Source organism: Sebastes fasciatus, chromosome 15 (assembly GCF_043250625.1).
Source record: "Sebastes fasciatus isolate fSebFas1 chromosome 15, fSebFas1.pri, whole genome shotgun sequence".
Taxonomy (NCBI): domain Eukaryota; kingdom Metazoa; phylum Chordata; class Actinopteri; order Perciformes; family Sebastidae; genus Sebastes; species Sebastes fasciatus.
Genome location: NC_133809.1, coordinates 4,137,277 through 4,153,902, shown reverse-complemented (window position 1 = coordinate 4,153,902; position 16,626 = coordinate 4,137,277). Strand labels below are relative to the sequence as shown.

The following is a 16,626-nucleotide window of genomic DNA, read 5'->3' as shown; positions in this document are numbered from 1 at the left end:
TAAATCAACAAAAAAAATAGTATATTATGTAAAAACAAATTAGAAAAAAAATCCTAGTAAAACAATGTTAAAAAAAATAAAAAGTGATATGTCAATGTCAATAAAAGTAATAATAATAAAAAAATCATAGTATATTCTGTCGAAAAAAGTCTAAAAAATAAAGTAGTAGGGCTGCAACTACATTATCAATCAATCTGCAGATAATGCTCTCAATTAATTGATTAATTGGTTGGTCTATAAAATACAGAAAAATGCTTGTCACGATTTCCAAAATAGTTGCCGATTGACTGATTAATCAACTGCTAATTTCAGCTCAAAAATGTATTCTCGTTATCTGTATTGAAACTCAAGTCTTGTTTCAGTATACGTTTCCTCCTTAGAATAACATTTGATTTAATCTACAGTATGAATTAATGTTAAGAAAAAACACTTGTAAAGTTAAACATTAATCAAACACAGATCACAGATTTCAGTCCTCCAGAGTTTTTATTCCTCTTTGAGACAAAAACAAGTTTCATTTTGCATAACAGTAGTACAGCAGCGGCCGAGGGTACAAAACGCTTTTTAAATTTTTCAGTGTAAAAATAACTCTACTCATACCTCACACCTGTGCCGTCCTCTTCGTAGTGCAAACGCTTCAAATAAAAGTTAGGCACATGATGGATACGATACGATCGCAGTTCAATTACACTTAAGTGCTGATGAAACGTCATTCTGAATTCCTTTTTTTTGTTTTGTGGTTTCCCAGTTCATAATGTTCGACAATCACAGACTGAAGAAACGATGACAGCTGGAGTAAATAGCGCTAAAAGGGCAGTTTGACTTCCTGTTTGTAGCTGTTAACATCCGATGAAGCTTGATTAAAAAAAAAAGACCTAAAGAGTTCTATTTGCTGATAAGATGATTATCTGTCAGCTTCTTCAACTAAGTGCAACTGAGTTTAATACTATGTCAAAAAAAACAGATTACATTGCAAGCTTGTGGTCCCAAGCAACTATTTGCTTGTAAATATCTGAGCGAGCGTTTAAGTGGCAACTTGACATCTTTCTACTTTTTAAAGGAAAAAAATAATAAAAACTAGCTCAAAATAAAGTCAAATATTTCCCAGATTTACATATTTTACAAATAAAAAATAAATATCGGCTCTGTTTTTAATCTAGGCATTTTTAGGATTCGTCGAGAAAAATAAAAAAGGTACAAAGAGCGTCAGTCGTTCTTTTCCGACTTAACACAGTGCAGCTTATTTTCCAAAGTGTTGCTCCGCCATCAGGAGGCCAGCACGCCCCGGCGGATGATGTCAGACCCGTAGCGCCGGCCGAGAGACGAGTCTCCCCTCAGCTGGTGGGAGTGGCATCGCTTCAAGCAGGGCTCCATCTCGCCGTCGCCTGATTTGGAGTCGGAGGCGTAGCCGTCGCTCTCCGTCCCCGTGCGGTGTCTGGTCCTGGGGTACGACGGCTCCGGCGTGTTGGTCAGCGGCCTCAGCAGCTCCTCCTCTTCCTCCTCCTCCTCCTCCTTCGTCGCTGCCGCCAGAGGCCTCTCGCTCCTCTTCGGGATCCTGAACTTCCCCCAGCTTCTAAGATGTCCTCCCACATGTCTGTTGGTCGTGTGCGAGCCGTTCGACTGACCTTTCCTCAGCCAACCGTTGGCTTTGGTGGCGGCGGCTGAGACCTCGCCGGCTCTGTTGAGTTTAGTGTTTTTCGTCACGTCCAGAGAGACGGGGCTTCTTTTGGCCATCCGTTCGTCAATGAAGTAGTCGTCGTTGTCAGAGTTCCTGATATCGACCAGCCTGATGGACACCGTTTTCTCCAGGTGTTTTGACCCGAACCTGTTCACATCGCTCCTCCTCTTCCTCCTCCTCTCCTCTTCGTGATCGTTATCTCGTTTCCGTCTGGCCAGCGCCTCGTGTTCGGGCCCCGGGGCCTCTCTCCTGGGGCATTTCCTGCTCTCCAGTTTGTGCAGCTTGAGGGTGATCGTTTCATGAACGACTTCTGGCCTCTGAAGCTTTGGGAACTGAATCTCCTGGCTGATCTCAGAGTTCTGGGTTTTGGCGTCGCTTGTGTCCTCAGCAGGCTCAGACTCTTTGATTCTGGAGCCTTTACTGTCCTTCATCTCCAGTGGTTTGCTCAGATTGTCCTTCTTGTGAGTGTGCGGGGAGTCGGAGAGGCCTTTACGGTCGCCGCTTTTCCTTTTTTCCTGCTTTAAAGACCCGCGTTTGGTTTTCAGTCCCGAGTGGCTCCAGGAGGAGCGAGACTGGGAGCCCTGAGAGGACAACCAGTCCAGAGTGAAGAGCTTCTCCAAATCCTTCGTTGAAGGATCGCCTGCAACACACACAAGTGATGTACAAATTCAGCACAATGTTTTTATATCATCCTCTACTGGCTTTTGGGAGTTTTTACTTTGAGTGAGATTATTAAAATTGCATCTATTACTTTTTTTTTCACCACAAATATATTAAATATTATTGCTGTACGAAGTTGATGTGATTTGTGGAGCTTTGATGAAATACTGTTTTGCTGACTCACCCGTGAGCAGCTCCTGGTCGAGCAGTCGAACTTGGTGCTGGAAGATCTGCTCCTCGACTCTCCACATCGAGCGCTTCATCTTCTCCCTCCGGGTCACCATGTAGGTCAGGTTACGGACCTGAGGACCAACAACAGCAGCTTCTTTAGACAGATCATCATGAACTTAGATCAACAACCTCCTAATGCTGGAACGACGACTTACTGAACACTGATTCCAGCTTCTCAAATGTGCAGATTTGATGCTTTTCTCGGTTTTATATCCACGTAAAGTGAATATCTTAAACAAGCAGTTAAGAGTACATACACTATAGCTACCTGGTTCTACTTCAGAATGACAAGTCACTATACTTCAACAGGGCTAACGAAGGTGCACTACTGGACTGCGATGTTTAGAATTGATTAAATCTTTAGACCCGGCGCTGCCTCTGGCCACCAGCCCGCTGTTGGCTCATTTTCTGTAATCAGTGCAGCACCAAAGCCTGGCAGAACCAGCCCAAGAGCTAACCAGCCAGCTGTTTGCTTGCCAATTCCCCCATGCTCCAATGCCACACTGGTTACAGAAAACTAACAGAACAAAGTTGTCACTCATCTGGCGATAGCAATGTGCTTTCCTACGCTGTGGCCACAGTGTGTGGACAAAGCATTAAGTTGTTCAATTTAACTAATTTACATTTTCCATGTGCTTCATAACGTTACGACTCTGCTGCTCATTTATTCGTTGTTACTGCAAAACCTCATTGAGTCCGCGACCTGCCGCAAGTCGGCATAGTTTATGCGGGAGTCAGCCCGCTATAACGGTCGCTATGTCAACGGTACACATAAAAACGCCCGCCGCTCTGACCATCCTGGTACATCGATTTGAATGGGCATGTCTCTTCTACTCCTATATTCTATTTCTATTTCTATGATCTGAGCATTAAAAACTGGCTTTTCATTTCACATTTAGTAACCTGCACAACAACTCAAAACGTCCCTTTCTACACCTAAAAGAAAGATTGGAGGCTTCCTGGTGGCCTCGGATCACTTAGAAATGGACAGTAAGACTATTTTTGACCGCTTCCTGTCTTATCTGCAGGAGAAAGCGTCTATTCTTCAGTAATACGATCTCAACACTGTTGTTTTATTAAATAGTTCCAGAGTACTAAGGTATTGTAATCTATACATCCTTTGCTTAATGTATTTTATTTGTTATTTCTTTGTTTCCTACCTCTATCCTGTCTCTCTCTCTCTCTCTGTCTGTCTCTCTCGCTCTCTTCTGCTGCTGTAAAATGTGAATAAATCTTATCTACAAAGAAGCAAACTGTTCCACTGCACTCAGAATTTATTTTAATTCACTTTTCTGTCCCTCCTTCTGGTCTCTGCTCTCCTGTGAACTTTGGGGAAGTGGCAACCTACCCTCTCCAGGTCCTGTCGCAGGTGTGTGAAGAGCTGCAGGCGTCTCAGTAGCACCTCGTGCTCGCGGCGTGCCAGGCTGTCCTCCTCGTCCTTCTTGGGCGTGAGGAGCGGCTGGTTGAAGTTGGCTTTGCGCTTCAGCTTCCAGTACTGGAACAGGAAGTCCACCACCTCCGGCTGCAGCTTCAGGTGAGCGGCCACCTCCTCCACCTCCACAAACTGGTAGAACTCCTCCTCCATCTCCTGCAGCTTCAGCTTGCGGAGGCTGACTCTCTTCTCCTGCTGGCGGCTGGTGAGCACCTCCAGGTCGCTGGGCGCTCTGTCGAGGCGCTGAGGAGCCACGTAGGGGGACGAGGAGGAGGAGGCGGCGTCTTCCTCCCATCTCACCCTGCCTCTCCTCTTGCCCTTCTTGTCGCTGCCGGCGCTCTCCTTCTCCTCCTCGCCTCCCGAGTCTCGGTCCCTGGACTCGCCGCCCTCGAGCCCGGAGTGTTTGGGACAGTAGGACTTGAACTTGACCTCGTCGTCCTCCGAGAGGATGGTGTTCATTTCGAGGCTGGCGGTGAGGCCGCACGTCACGTGGAAGGCAGTCCGACAGTTTTTCGCTGAGCACTACAACAGCAACAAAAAAGCAGTTCGTCAAAATCAACCAAAACATAAACAACCTGGGTTGTTTCAGTACTAGTTGTATAAAATTACACCAAATCTGTGTAACAAATGGTATCAACCCAGAAATTGCTGCAACAATTTAGGAGACATATTAGAGCATGGGGCTGACCATCACAAACTCATATCAACATGTTCTACGCTCTCACACACGCTCACAATTTATTGTAATTAATTAATTAGTATCTCTTATTAATGGCTAGAACAACTCGACACACAGTGCTGAGCTGACTCTCAAATTAATCTCCAGGTTCCCAGCTCTCAGATGATGAACACCACTTCTATGTGACATCTACTGATGACTTTTTATCTCCCCTGAACATCCTCGGTCCCCCGCCCCGACCCCTCTAAAGAAAAGAGGGTGGAATGGAAAGCGGTTAACAAGATAGAAACTAATATATATATATAAACTAATTCTGACTTCTTTTTTTTTTTTTTTTAAACTTATATGTTATTCAAGTTAAGTATAATTGTATACGTAGCTGTTTCTGTTAAAACAACTTTAACCACATTTGAACTGTTGAATGAAAAAAATTGGATTTGAACAAAAACATGATAAAACTCAGCAAAGTAAGGTTCTGATATTTTAAATAATTTTGGCATATGTAATGAAAAGTATATTTTCAGGGTTGATTTTTTTTGTCTTTTTTTGTTTTCTATTAACTTATTTTTTTATTTAATTTATTATTATTACTTTTTTCTCTTTGTATTAATATTATTAATTTTATTATCTTTTTTATTCTATTCTTTCTTTTTATTATTATTATTATTATTATTATTTTTCTTAATTTTATTTCAATTTTGAATGCTGGAGTTGTTTTCTCTAGTGTACTTATGTGTTCGTCGAAGCTCGACTACTTAAAAAATTGGTTTATAAACTATTGTAATTACGAACTGTAAATTATATATATGAAAACAACCTCGAAAAAATAAAGTATGAAAAAATTAAAATATTGATATAGTTTTGGCACTGCTGCCAAAAGCTTCCAACTACCAGTCGTCATTGAAGTTAATATTAACATTATGTCCACATTTCGTTTCTAAATTCACTCAATATTTAATGACTAAATGACTAAAAAAGATTTTCAGCTGGTAAAAAAATGGTATCAGCTGAATAAAGAGTCTTGTTATACAAGTTATACTACTTGATTATGCATATTATCTTCCTTTCATACTAATAATTAGTGGTTTTACTTTTATACTGTTACTCTCAGGCGTTATTAAAACCTGTTTAATGCAAAATACAACCAATTTAAAATACACAAACACTGATCAGCCGCCTCATTTAACCTGCTGAGCTGTGAAATCATCTCAATTTCATTTGTTTGGTTGTGAAAAGCGGAGGAAACGCACCACTCTGCACCACACTGAGGATATCATTAACTACTGAATCACTCTAACACGCCAGGGTCACGCGTTGCTCTTCACGTCTCATTAAATGTCTTTGTGTTTGTGCTTCGTTGGGGGGTGAAATGCGAGCGGTGACTCTTACCTGTATGCACGCTCCAGACTTCTCTTTACACAGGCAGCAGATCAGAGCCCATCTGTTGCTGGGTATCTGGGACACGTTGGTGATCGGCTCCATCTTCTCTGGATTCCCGATGCTCACCTGCAAAGCACATTCAACATGTGATGAGCCGGGTGTGATTCAAATATCAGCACAGACTCATTTATCTCATTCTGGCTATGTGCAAACTTAAATTAGCTCTTTGCTATTTTGTTTAAAGATTTACACAGTCCTCGGATACTGCATCAAAACAGGAAGAGGGATACTGTATGTATCTAAAATGTAAAAGAAGTGAATAAATGATTTGGTATAAAAAAATAAATAATAAAGACTGTAAACAGGTAGATGTTCTCGTCACCTCTGGGATCCACAAGGCACAGCTGACGTGGACCCACTTGGTTCCGCTCCGGGTCGGCTTCATGGCTCCGCCCTTCTTGGGACACAGCTGGCACTTTGGCAGGATGCCGAGGGCGCAGATCCGGCACAGCCAGCTGCCCTTTGGGACTTTCTGGATGCCGTAACACGCCTGGTGAGAAACGCAAAAACAAGAGGGAGGCTCAGCTTCCAGACAGCACGCGGAAATCAATACAGCAGCAGCAGCAGCAGCAGCAGCAGCAGCAGCAGCAGCAGCAAATGAAGAAGAGTGTGATGGAGTGTGTCAGGTGAAACCACGGCAACAGCTGATATGAAATGTAAGATGAGTCGTTTTCATTTTGCTTTTTTACCACAGCGAAGCAATCTATTCAGACAACTGAATGAAGTCTCTAAGCGCTACAAAGTCATCACGGTGTGCATTATTTCATTACAGATTTCACTTCGACTATTACTCTTCACATCTTAGCTGTGATTTTTAATAAAGTGCCCAAATGCTTTTCGTATATCACACAGTGACTGTTTAATAAAAGTATTTTGTCAGATTTTTAATACTTTAAAATAAAGACATGTATGTAATTTGTTTCGCTCATGTACAGCGAGTTAATTGAGTCCGTGTGTTGACCTCTGACCTGGTGAACGCAGATGTTGCACTTGTCGCAGAACACCATCTCGTTGTTGTCCTCGCCGTCGGGCGACTGGCAGACGTCGCACACCACGTCCTCGTCGTACTCAATGCCCAGCCCCTCCTCCGTCTCCGTGGCGTGCGTCATGTTTTCATGGCAGCAGCGTTCAAACTCCTCCATCACGCGCTCCATGGTGATCTCATCCAGCGGCGGCATGGCTGGAAAAGTCGGGAGTAAGAGGTTTACTGGAGGTTTGTTTGGCACAAATAAATTTAGTTTGCCGTCAAGAAAACACCGAACCTCCTCCAGAAAAGTCCAGTTTCATCATTTCCATATCTTAGTCAGATTAAAGTATCAAAAGCTGCTCGGTGACTTTGTAACAATTTATAAAACCATTGGGGATTTAAAAAATTGGTGAATTTAAACTAATGATGATAATAGTGATCAAATTGTTTTCTGCCTAAACGGCGGACATTTTACCAGCTCAAACCGTAACAATATGCTTAATTACAGGTTTAACTATGAAGTTTACTCTGTGACTCAACTATAGACAACAATGTGCATCTAAACTAAGATGTGGTCAAAGCAACAAAAGCAGCCTAAAATAAATCAGGAGAAAAACTTTCCTCGAAACAAAAACTTTGTGAACACAAAACCGTCAGCTTGAGGAGAAGATGGAGTGAAGCTGAGAGATCCGATATCTGAATGACGCCTACAAAATGACTTCCAGCCTTTTGTCAAATCATCAACCTCAGTCCAATCATCTGTTCTGTGACTCACCCATCTCTGCAAACTCCTTGTTGGTGGTCTGCAGCCAGGCCACGTCCTCCTCGTTTAGGTCGTAGCGGCACATCCCCTCCGCCAGCGTCCGGATGTCCACGTAGCCCAGCGCCTCGGCGCCCGACGTCCGGATCAACTTCTTTGGCCTGATGAACATGACCTCCTTCCCTTTCTCGGCCAACACCCTGAACAGCACAGATGGGAGACGAGTCAGTTTACTCTCCTGCATTCACAGTGTGGTCCTTTGAATTATCCATCCATCCATTTTCTAGACACTCTTAAAATGTTTGTCTCTTCAACCAGTTGGGATGCTTAGAAAAATTCAGAATTCATTAAATGCAAGAAACATTTTTTGTGCCATAACGTTATAGATCAAAGAGCAAATGTGACCGAGATAAGACATAAGAAAGTATTTCATTTTCCTCGCAGCAGTAGGCTCTGCTTGAGCATTTTAAGGATTTTAAAGACTTGTCATCTTACATCGAGGTGCAAAAATATCACCTGAAATGCAAGTTGAATTTTTCTTTGGTAGATAAAACAATGACGGCCACCAGTAAACAACTTTCACATCTTCATTCTAATGATTCTTGCTTCTATCACTGAACCCAACTAGCGTATATTTGGGACAGGCGTTTAATTCCTTTTGCAACACTCATGCTCAGCAAAGATGAGAAATACAATCAAATTGTTTATTTAAACCAGCACGAATATTACTTGTATAAAATCAAAACTAACAAATAACATATCAATTATGAATCATTCATTTGATCTAACTCCAAGACAGTTAACAACTCTTGTTTTATAGCACCAACATACGGATACAACACCCGTCTTTATCCTCTTAAAACCCACCTGCCCGTCAATGACGAGCCTATTCGGCGTACCAAAAAGGAAAAGGGGTGAAAACTAAACAGAGAAATGTGGGGACACTTATTTTGTAGTGAACTTCACATGACAATATTCACAACTTTAATTAATTTAAATACATTTTAAAGAAAAAACGTTTTGATTATTTTGATCGGTAAACCCTTACGGGCCAAAGGAATATAAATAATCGAGGAATGGAAACAAATTCGGACTTCATGACCTCTTCAAATGTAAGGAGTCTCCACTTCTATTCTGAAATCTCTTGTTTACCGATGCACCGAATAGTTCAAAGCTTAGAAGGTTCATTCATAACGTTGACATTTGAATTATTATTTATTAATAACTCAGTCCAAAAGTCAAAATGTATTTTATTGTGGAGAATCTAACCAAATGTCCAAATTGATAAAAGTTACTCGGCGTCTAATTGAGACCTGCGTTTATTAGTCAAAATGTGAAGTCACACCCGGCAAGTAAAAGGGACTCGACGTCTATCCGGGGTCTAATTTAAGTTTTATGGTTCTGTTTTTCAGCCTTTCTCTAACTTTGTCTTTGCTGGCTACCAAACTATCTGACTGTGAGTCCGTCAAATCAATCTGAAACAGAACAATGTCTCTCTAAGGAAATAAGCTGGCTGTTATGCAAGCAGCCGTCTCAGCCGGACAGTACAGGATCAAACATGTGACTTTCTTGTCTCGGAGCGGTCTTTTCTTTTGTCCTACCTGGTGACGGGCTGCGGGATGGCCTGGGGGCTGACGGGAACCTGGACTCCCTTCTCCCAGTCCTGCCTCCACGGGTCGGCGAGGACGTAGTAGTCCTCCGTGTTCAGCTGTAACGAGTCGTGGACCTTCATGGCGGTGATCAGGTCGGTCCTGAAAACCTGCAGCAGTCGCATGAAAACAAGAGTCAGTTCGCTTTACTGTTAAATTATAACAGCATGAAGAAGGGAAATGTTTGTTTTGTTGTTTGTCAGAGTGAGACCATCAAATGTTCTCATCAATAATCATATTGCCACATTTTGGCTCGCAAATTACTGGTATTAGGTCTGTCTTAGTCGACTAACACTCATACCATTTTGTCAAGTAATCGATTAGTTCAGTTATTCTCAAAGTGGGTGACTGTCAGGAGGTCTGCAAAATCATTTGCTATAAATTATAAAACTGTGCTGTGTCATTAAAACGTGCATATCTACAGATGGGGACAATTTCCACCAATAAAACAAAGCATGTAGTGTCCATTACTCACAACCATGTTAGCTTTGGGCCAATAGAAACTCTGATATGATTGTGACAATCAATTAATTAAAATGTAGCCTATAAATGCTGTCAAGTTGAGTCCAAATGCAATTTGAATAAAATCCCCCTCTGTTTAAAAGGTATATAAGTGGTATTAACATTCAATAACATTGCAAATTTCCCCGCTGTGGGTCTAATAACGGGTTATCTCATCGTATCTTAACATGATTCAAATTATATGTTTCTGTTTATCACTATAAAACAGGTCTGAAGCATTTCGTCTGAAAAGTGTTAGAATACAAATAGTTCCAATGGCATAAGAGTACAAAAAGTAGCAAGCATTATGCTTAATCTGTGTTACGATTATGAGGGAGTCCTTGGAGAATGTTCTCCCCTATAAGGGGAAAAAGTTTGAGAACCCCTGGATTAGTTGATTTAATCGACAGAAACGCTCAAAAGCACCACTTTAAATCTTGTGTTTACCAGAAATATGCTCTTAAGTTTCTAGGAAATAAATCATTCAGCATGAAAAAAGCATAAAAAATGGACTAATCGACTAAAGAAAATCGTAGTTAGTTGACTTATCGACTAAGAGGGGGCAGCCCTATCTGGTATATCAGCGTTAATGATTTCTTCTGGAAGACTAAAAAGTGCAGACTCTCAGTGCAAAATGTATTCTTTGGCTCATCTGAGGAGGACTTGTCTGTGTGCAAATAAACCATCTTTACAACCAAAATAATCAACATGTTTTATACATGTTCTTGTTCCATAGAGATAATGTTTTGTATCAGTGTTTGCACAGGGTTAAAAAAAAAAAAAAAAACGACCACGTTGTCTACACACAGCCAGAGAGGAACCGGCCAATCAGGATGCTGCTTAGGCCTGAGTCATTGTTTTGCTTTGATTTGATTGGCTCTTGGTCAGAGAGGAGTGTGCAGCAGCCTGCAGGGACCAAGAGGACAGACTGTACAGTAGATAACAGCAGCTATGTTTCCATCACAAGAACCCGCTGTACAATGTGGAAAATTACAGTAATGAATGGGACAAATAAAGTCTTACGAATACTTTTTGCAGGTTTTTCACCTCAGACCTTCATTTGTTCATTTAATCATTAAGATTGTTTATCAAATTATTTCCCTTTTTGATTAAAATATTGATGAATATTGATGTATTTTTTTCAAAGATCGAGAAATAAACCCTCCTATAAATCCATCAATTCAAAGATGGAGGGAAACAATACAGGACATCTTAGGATGGAGATAATAACTTATAGAGTCAGAAATGAAGGGACAGAATATAAGAGGCGTTGGTCAAAGTGGACGAATCAATGTAGGAAATTACCCAGATTAAATAGAGTTAGAAATGAAGAGTCAAAGAACAAAAGACGCCGGTTTAAGTGGATGAAATATGAAGCTGGAAATTGAGTTATGAAATGAATTAACACAACCGATAGACATTCACAATATAAACATCATGGAGGAGGCATCTTCCCATTTTGTGGATATATAATTCATGAGTAGTTTGCAATAAAAGTATTAAAAATAGATAAATAAAACAATGGCAGAGTACAGGAATGACAGCAGAAGAACTACGACCTACTGTATATATATATGTTCAATAAATTCTGTACAACACCGTCGTGATTATTTTTGAGTTTAGACAGACGGACGTACCTCGGAGGGTTTCTGCCCGGTCCCCCTCCTGGGCTGTGAAGACTGTTGGGACCAGCAGGTAGAATTACCTGGAGGAGAAACACGACAGCGTGTTAAACGTCTCGGCATGTCTTCGTTGTCTGATTCTGCTCACATCCGCTAAAACACATGGATTTCCCCCCAACTAGGGAAACTTTGAGAAATACATGTGTGGCTCATTTGGGTAGTCAAAATGGTGCAACTGACATTTTCTGTTTTCAATTTCATTTCTCTTTACTATTCACTAATTTGACTTATTACAAAATTACTGACTACAGCAACAACTTGGCATTTAAAACTCAAAATCCTGAAGGATCGTTTCATTAACCCTCTGAGACACGTTTTTGTCTTTTTTAAAGGGGTTCAAGGGGTCTTTTGGGGGAGATAGCAGGTCAACAGGAGATGTCACATAGAAGTGGTGTACATCATCTGATAGCTGGGAACCTGAAGATTAATTTGAGAGCACTGTGTGTCAAGTTGTTCTAGTCATTAGTAAGAAATATACATGAATTCATTAATATTTAATTAATTAGAGTAAATTGTAAAAGTGTATAATGGCTAAGAACATTATGATGGAAGTATATGAATGTCCATTCCCATACTCACTTATGTCTCACACAGATTTGTTGCTAAATTTAACCACTTTTTTCCACTAGAGAATTGATAAAAATGATCAATAATCTCTCCAAAATACCACATTAAGACACCGAGACTTTGAGGAACACCATAGAGAAAGACATGCTGTGATTTGCTATCAAAAACTTTACCCAATTTATACAATTCAAGACTGTTTATAGGACCCCAGTATGCAGAAATATTCAAATACACCCTTTTAGAATAGGCGGAAAATAACACATTTATACTGCATTCAAAAAACTGCATGGTTTTTGCCCATCCCGCGGGTCTCAGAGGGTTAATGCATTAAACTGTTCGCCTCACAAAACCCTGAATCAGACCTCGGCTAAAAGCAATTTACAGTAAAAGCTTTGGGTTTGTTTTTATACCAGATGACACATAAGAAAGATTGGATGATAACTAAACCTAAACAAACACATGGAAGCATCCACACATTTAATCTGTTTTCCGTAGTTAACAACTTACCCCGACATTTTATACGACGTGGTAAAACCCCACCCAGCTGACATTTTGTGGAGGATGAAACAAACCCTACAAAGTGTTTCTGAAATTGTTCCCTGACGTCACATTTGAGCCCGTCTGTCTGACCTGCCAGGATGTCTTTAGAGATCCTACTCTGACTCCTGTCTCTCAGATTGTAGACGCACTTTCTCTTTTCCTTAATCTTTGTCCATCTGCTGCCCTTCTTTCCTTTTCTCTCTCTCCGTTTCCTTCCTGAACATGAAGTACACATTTACTGACACTGACGGTAACAAGATGGAAGACACATTTTCAGGAAAGGACCAAAACCTTGATGGCTTTTATATAATGGAAAAAAGACGTGACATTTACAGATGAAAACAATAAAAATGTAATGATATATTGAAACATCATCTTTCGTCCAAAATTAGATTTTATGGTATTTAGGATATTTCCTCTGCAGCTTTGCACTTTCACTTGTGAAATTGAGGATGGTGGCAGAGTTGTGCTTGACCTCATTCAGGTCTATATTTGGACTCGGTATGAAATGACTCAGCAGAGACAATATTTTTTTGCTTACTTCCATTGTCGGAGTCATCACTGCTGCTGGGGTGCCTGCTCCTCTTCATCGTTGTGCTGTCTGTGGAGCTCCTGCCTAGGGACACTTCTGACACAAACACAGACAGGAGGTTTAAGTTAATGACAAGATGTACAGCTATGATAAAGAGCACAGTGTTAGGATCAGATGAGCAAGATAACACAGCACCAGAAGACTTGGAAATGATGCACAATTACACCATTAAACTTAAAGTTATCTTCCACTATGAATAAAAGCACGCTCATGACATACATGTAGGCATTATCAACCCATTGAAGCACTCACACTGCTGCTGGAAACAACATTTAAGATCCAGTTTCATTTCTAGCCAAACAATCAGGATACTATCCCTGCAGCCCCTTCACTATTTGGGATATAAACCATCTCTCTAAATATCTAAAACAGCTCTACTCTACACAAATATTAGCTCTTGGATATAAACAGGTAGATATCAGAGCAACAACAGTAGTAAAAACTTGTCATATTCCACTATTCCTCTCTGATCTGACAGAACACCAACCCTTTGAGCTAATGTGTACAGTACATACCACAGTGTTCTGCGATGTCAACAAGAAGTAATCACATGCAACACAGACAGGAAACAACGCCTTTCAGTGCTAAGTTCAGCTTGCAGCGTGCAAAAAAACATCAACAGGGATTGTAAAACTCCCGACAGGTGGACATATCTCAGGGTCTGCTGCCAGCGTGCACCAGAGGGGGGGAAAGATGCTAATGCTAAGCTAACAGCAGGCTAGCTGTGACGCCTTCTTCCAGCAAAACAGCCACTAACTTAGCAGCTAACATTAGCATTAGCTGACAAACAGCTGTTCTTCACTGTTACACAATAACATGGCAACACACACGCATGGCAATGTTGTGTTCTTACAACGTGATCACAACGAGCTTTAAATCAAACCACACAGAGATGCATTTTTTAAATCAGACTGTAAATGCTAGCAGGCTAACGTTAGCCGGAGCTAACCCCCCCCCCTCCTCTGTTATGCAACATGCGGCCCCCCCATGTTTATCACAACAACCTGATGTCCGTTCAGATTCAAATAAACAAGTTTATACAGCTGTATAAATCGCATCAGGAGGTTTATGTTTGCATGCTGTTCTACAGCTGTGCTTACTTTAGTATGCACGATAACATTTAGTTAGCTGGCTAGCTGTGGTTGGTGGTCAGCAAGGCCTATGGAAGGAGGCTGAGACGCTGGTCTTGGAATATGGGGTACAACGCATGCGCAGTGTAACTCAAGCTGCGGTCGTGCAGGTCAGATTCTACTGCGCATGCGTAATACCCCGCAGCTATGACGCGGGTCCCTACCTCCTTTCCATAGGCCTTGATTGGTGGTTAGCAACATCAGCTAGCTAGCTATGTTATGTAGTTGGCATTTAGTATTAGACAACGCTGCTAACATAAACTATGATGCCTTCTATTAAACAGACAGCTCTCTGTTAAGGGTTAATGTAATACAAACACACTACCTGAAACCTGAACACTTTAAAAACGCTCATAACTAACTAGAACTAAATAACACCATAGCTAGCTACACAGCTAGCTACACAGCTAGCAACACAACTAGCAACACAACTAGCACTACTACTAGCACCACAGCTAGCACCACAGCTAGCAACACAACTAGCACTACTACTAGCACCACAGCTAGCACCACAGCTAGCTACACAGCTAGCAACACAACTAGCACTACTACTAGCACCACAGCTAGCTACACAGCTAGCAACACAGCTAGCAACACAACTAGCTACACAGCTAGCTACACAGCTAGCAACACAACTAGCTACACAGCTAGCTACACAGCTAGCAACACAACTAGCACTACTACTAGCACCACAGCTAGCTACACAGCTAGCAACACAGCTAGCAACACAACTAGCAACACAACTAGCACTACTACTAGCACCACAGCTAGCTACACAGCTAGCAACACAACTAGCACTACTACTAGCACCACAGCTAGCTACACAGCTAGCTACACAGCTAGCAACACAACTAGCACTACTACTAGCACCACAGCTAGCACCACAGCTAGCTACACAGCTAGCAACACAACTAGCACTACTACTAGCACCACAGCTAGCTACACAGCTAGCAACACAGCTAGCACTACTACTAGCACCACAGCTAGCTACACAGCTAGCTACACAGCTAGCAACACAACTAGCACTACTACTAGCACCACAGCTAGCTACACAGCTAGCAACACAACTAGCACTACTACTAGCACCACAGCTAGCTACACAGCTAGCAACACAGCTAGCACTACTACTAGCACCACAGCTAGCTACACAGCTAGCAACACAACTAGCACTACTACTAGCACCACAGCTAGCTACACAGCTAGCAGCACAGCTAGCTACACAGCTAGCAGCACAGCTAGCTACACAGCTAGCACCACAGCTAGCAGCACAGCTAGCAACACAGCTAGCAGCAGAGCTAGCAACACAGCTAGCACTACTACTAGCACCACAGCTAGCTACACAGCTAGCAGCAGAGCTAGCAGCACAGCTAGCAGCAGAGCTAGCAGCACAGCTAGCAGCGTAGCTAGCAGCCAGCAGCTCTCAGAGCGGCTTCATCTCTTCCAGCAGCAGCTTCATCTTTGGCGCCATTTGAAATGCCGGTGTGGTGTTTTGTCCCGCGGGCTCTGCTGCTCTGCTGCTCTGCTGCAGCAGAACTATAACTAAAGAGATGTTAACTTAACATTCTGCCACATGATGCACATTAAAGTTAAGCCCTTGTTAAAGTTGATAGTAGACTGGTCGGTACGTACAGAGCAGGTCAGGCCGAGGAGAGCCGAGGAGAGCCGGGGTTTAGGGGTTTAGATGTTTGAGCTGCAGTTTTTCTCCCCGTGAGTTCCGCTTGACCCGCATTCCACACACACACACACACACACACATACACACAGAGAGAGAGCGGAGCAGAGCGGTGGCTGTAGCCGGGGAGGAGGAGACCAGCCCGGCTGCAGCTGCTCCTCACAGCCGCTGGAGGGCAGCAGAACCTCTGGTGACAAATAACACAACAACTCCTAATGCAGGAACATATGTTCCATTATTATATTTCCAGTGTCATAATAAAAAACACGTTGCCCGGCTGCCAGATTGAGTGTCAACAAACATAATATGAATATTATTAATATTATTATTATAAGTGTGCATGACGCAGCTGTCCCATTCATTCCTATTTTGGAAAGTACACAGATTTATCTTTTAAAGAGGCAGAACACAAATAATTCTTATTTTGAAAAAGGAAAATTGTCACT

General features: G+C 41.9%; 1 protein-coding gene across 12 annotated transcripts; it reads right to left on the bottom strand.

Annotated features, from left to right (window-relative positions):
* Positions 1 to 467: 467 nt before the first annotated feature.
* Positions 468 to 16,332, bottom strand: jade1 (jade family PHD finger 1). Of its 12 annotated transcripts, none has more exons than XM_074660001.1 (12): positions 16,138 to 16,332; positions 13,328 to 13,414; positions 12,877 to 13,002; positions 11,635 to 11,702; positions 9,449 to 9,606; positions 7,863 to 8,047; positions 7,089 to 7,300; positions 6,443 to 6,610; positions 6,070 to 6,186; positions 3,918 to 4,523; positions 2,523 to 2,640; positions 468 to 2,318 (listed from the first exon to the last, which is right to left on the bottom strand). In XM_074660001.1, exons 2-12 carry the CDS (start codon positions 13,374 to 13,376, stop codon positions 1,267 to 1,269), a joined length of 2,859 nt encoding a protein of 952 aa, XP_074516102.1. In that variant the 5' UTR covers positions 13,377 to 13,414; positions 16,138 to 16,332; the 3' UTR covers positions 468 to 1,266. The 12 variants fall into 12 exon arrangements, with proteins under 12 accessions (XP_074516102.1, XP_074516103.1, XP_074516105.1 ...); XM_074660002.1 differs by having other exon boundaries at positions 13,328 to 13,411; XM_074660004.1 differs by lacking the exon at positions 16,138 to 16,332 and adding an exon at positions 14,479 to 14,597.
* Positions 16,333 to 16,626: the final 294 nt, after the last annotated feature.

Bases quoted from the DNA above. Each gene is read 5' to 3' on its own strand.
- jade1 (XM_074659999.1), bottom strand. From the start codon at position 13,667: ATGAAACTGGATCTTAAATGTTGTTTCCAGCAGCAGT. The intron at 6,187-6,442 runs GTGACGAGAACA...TGTGCTTTGCAG, and splicing joins GTGCCTTGTGGATCCCAGAG to GTGAGCATCGGGAATCCAGA. The intron at 4,524-6,069 runs GTAAGAGTCACC...TTGCTGTTGTAG, and splicing joins AGTCTGGAGCGTGCATACAG to TGCTCAGCGAAAAACTGTCG.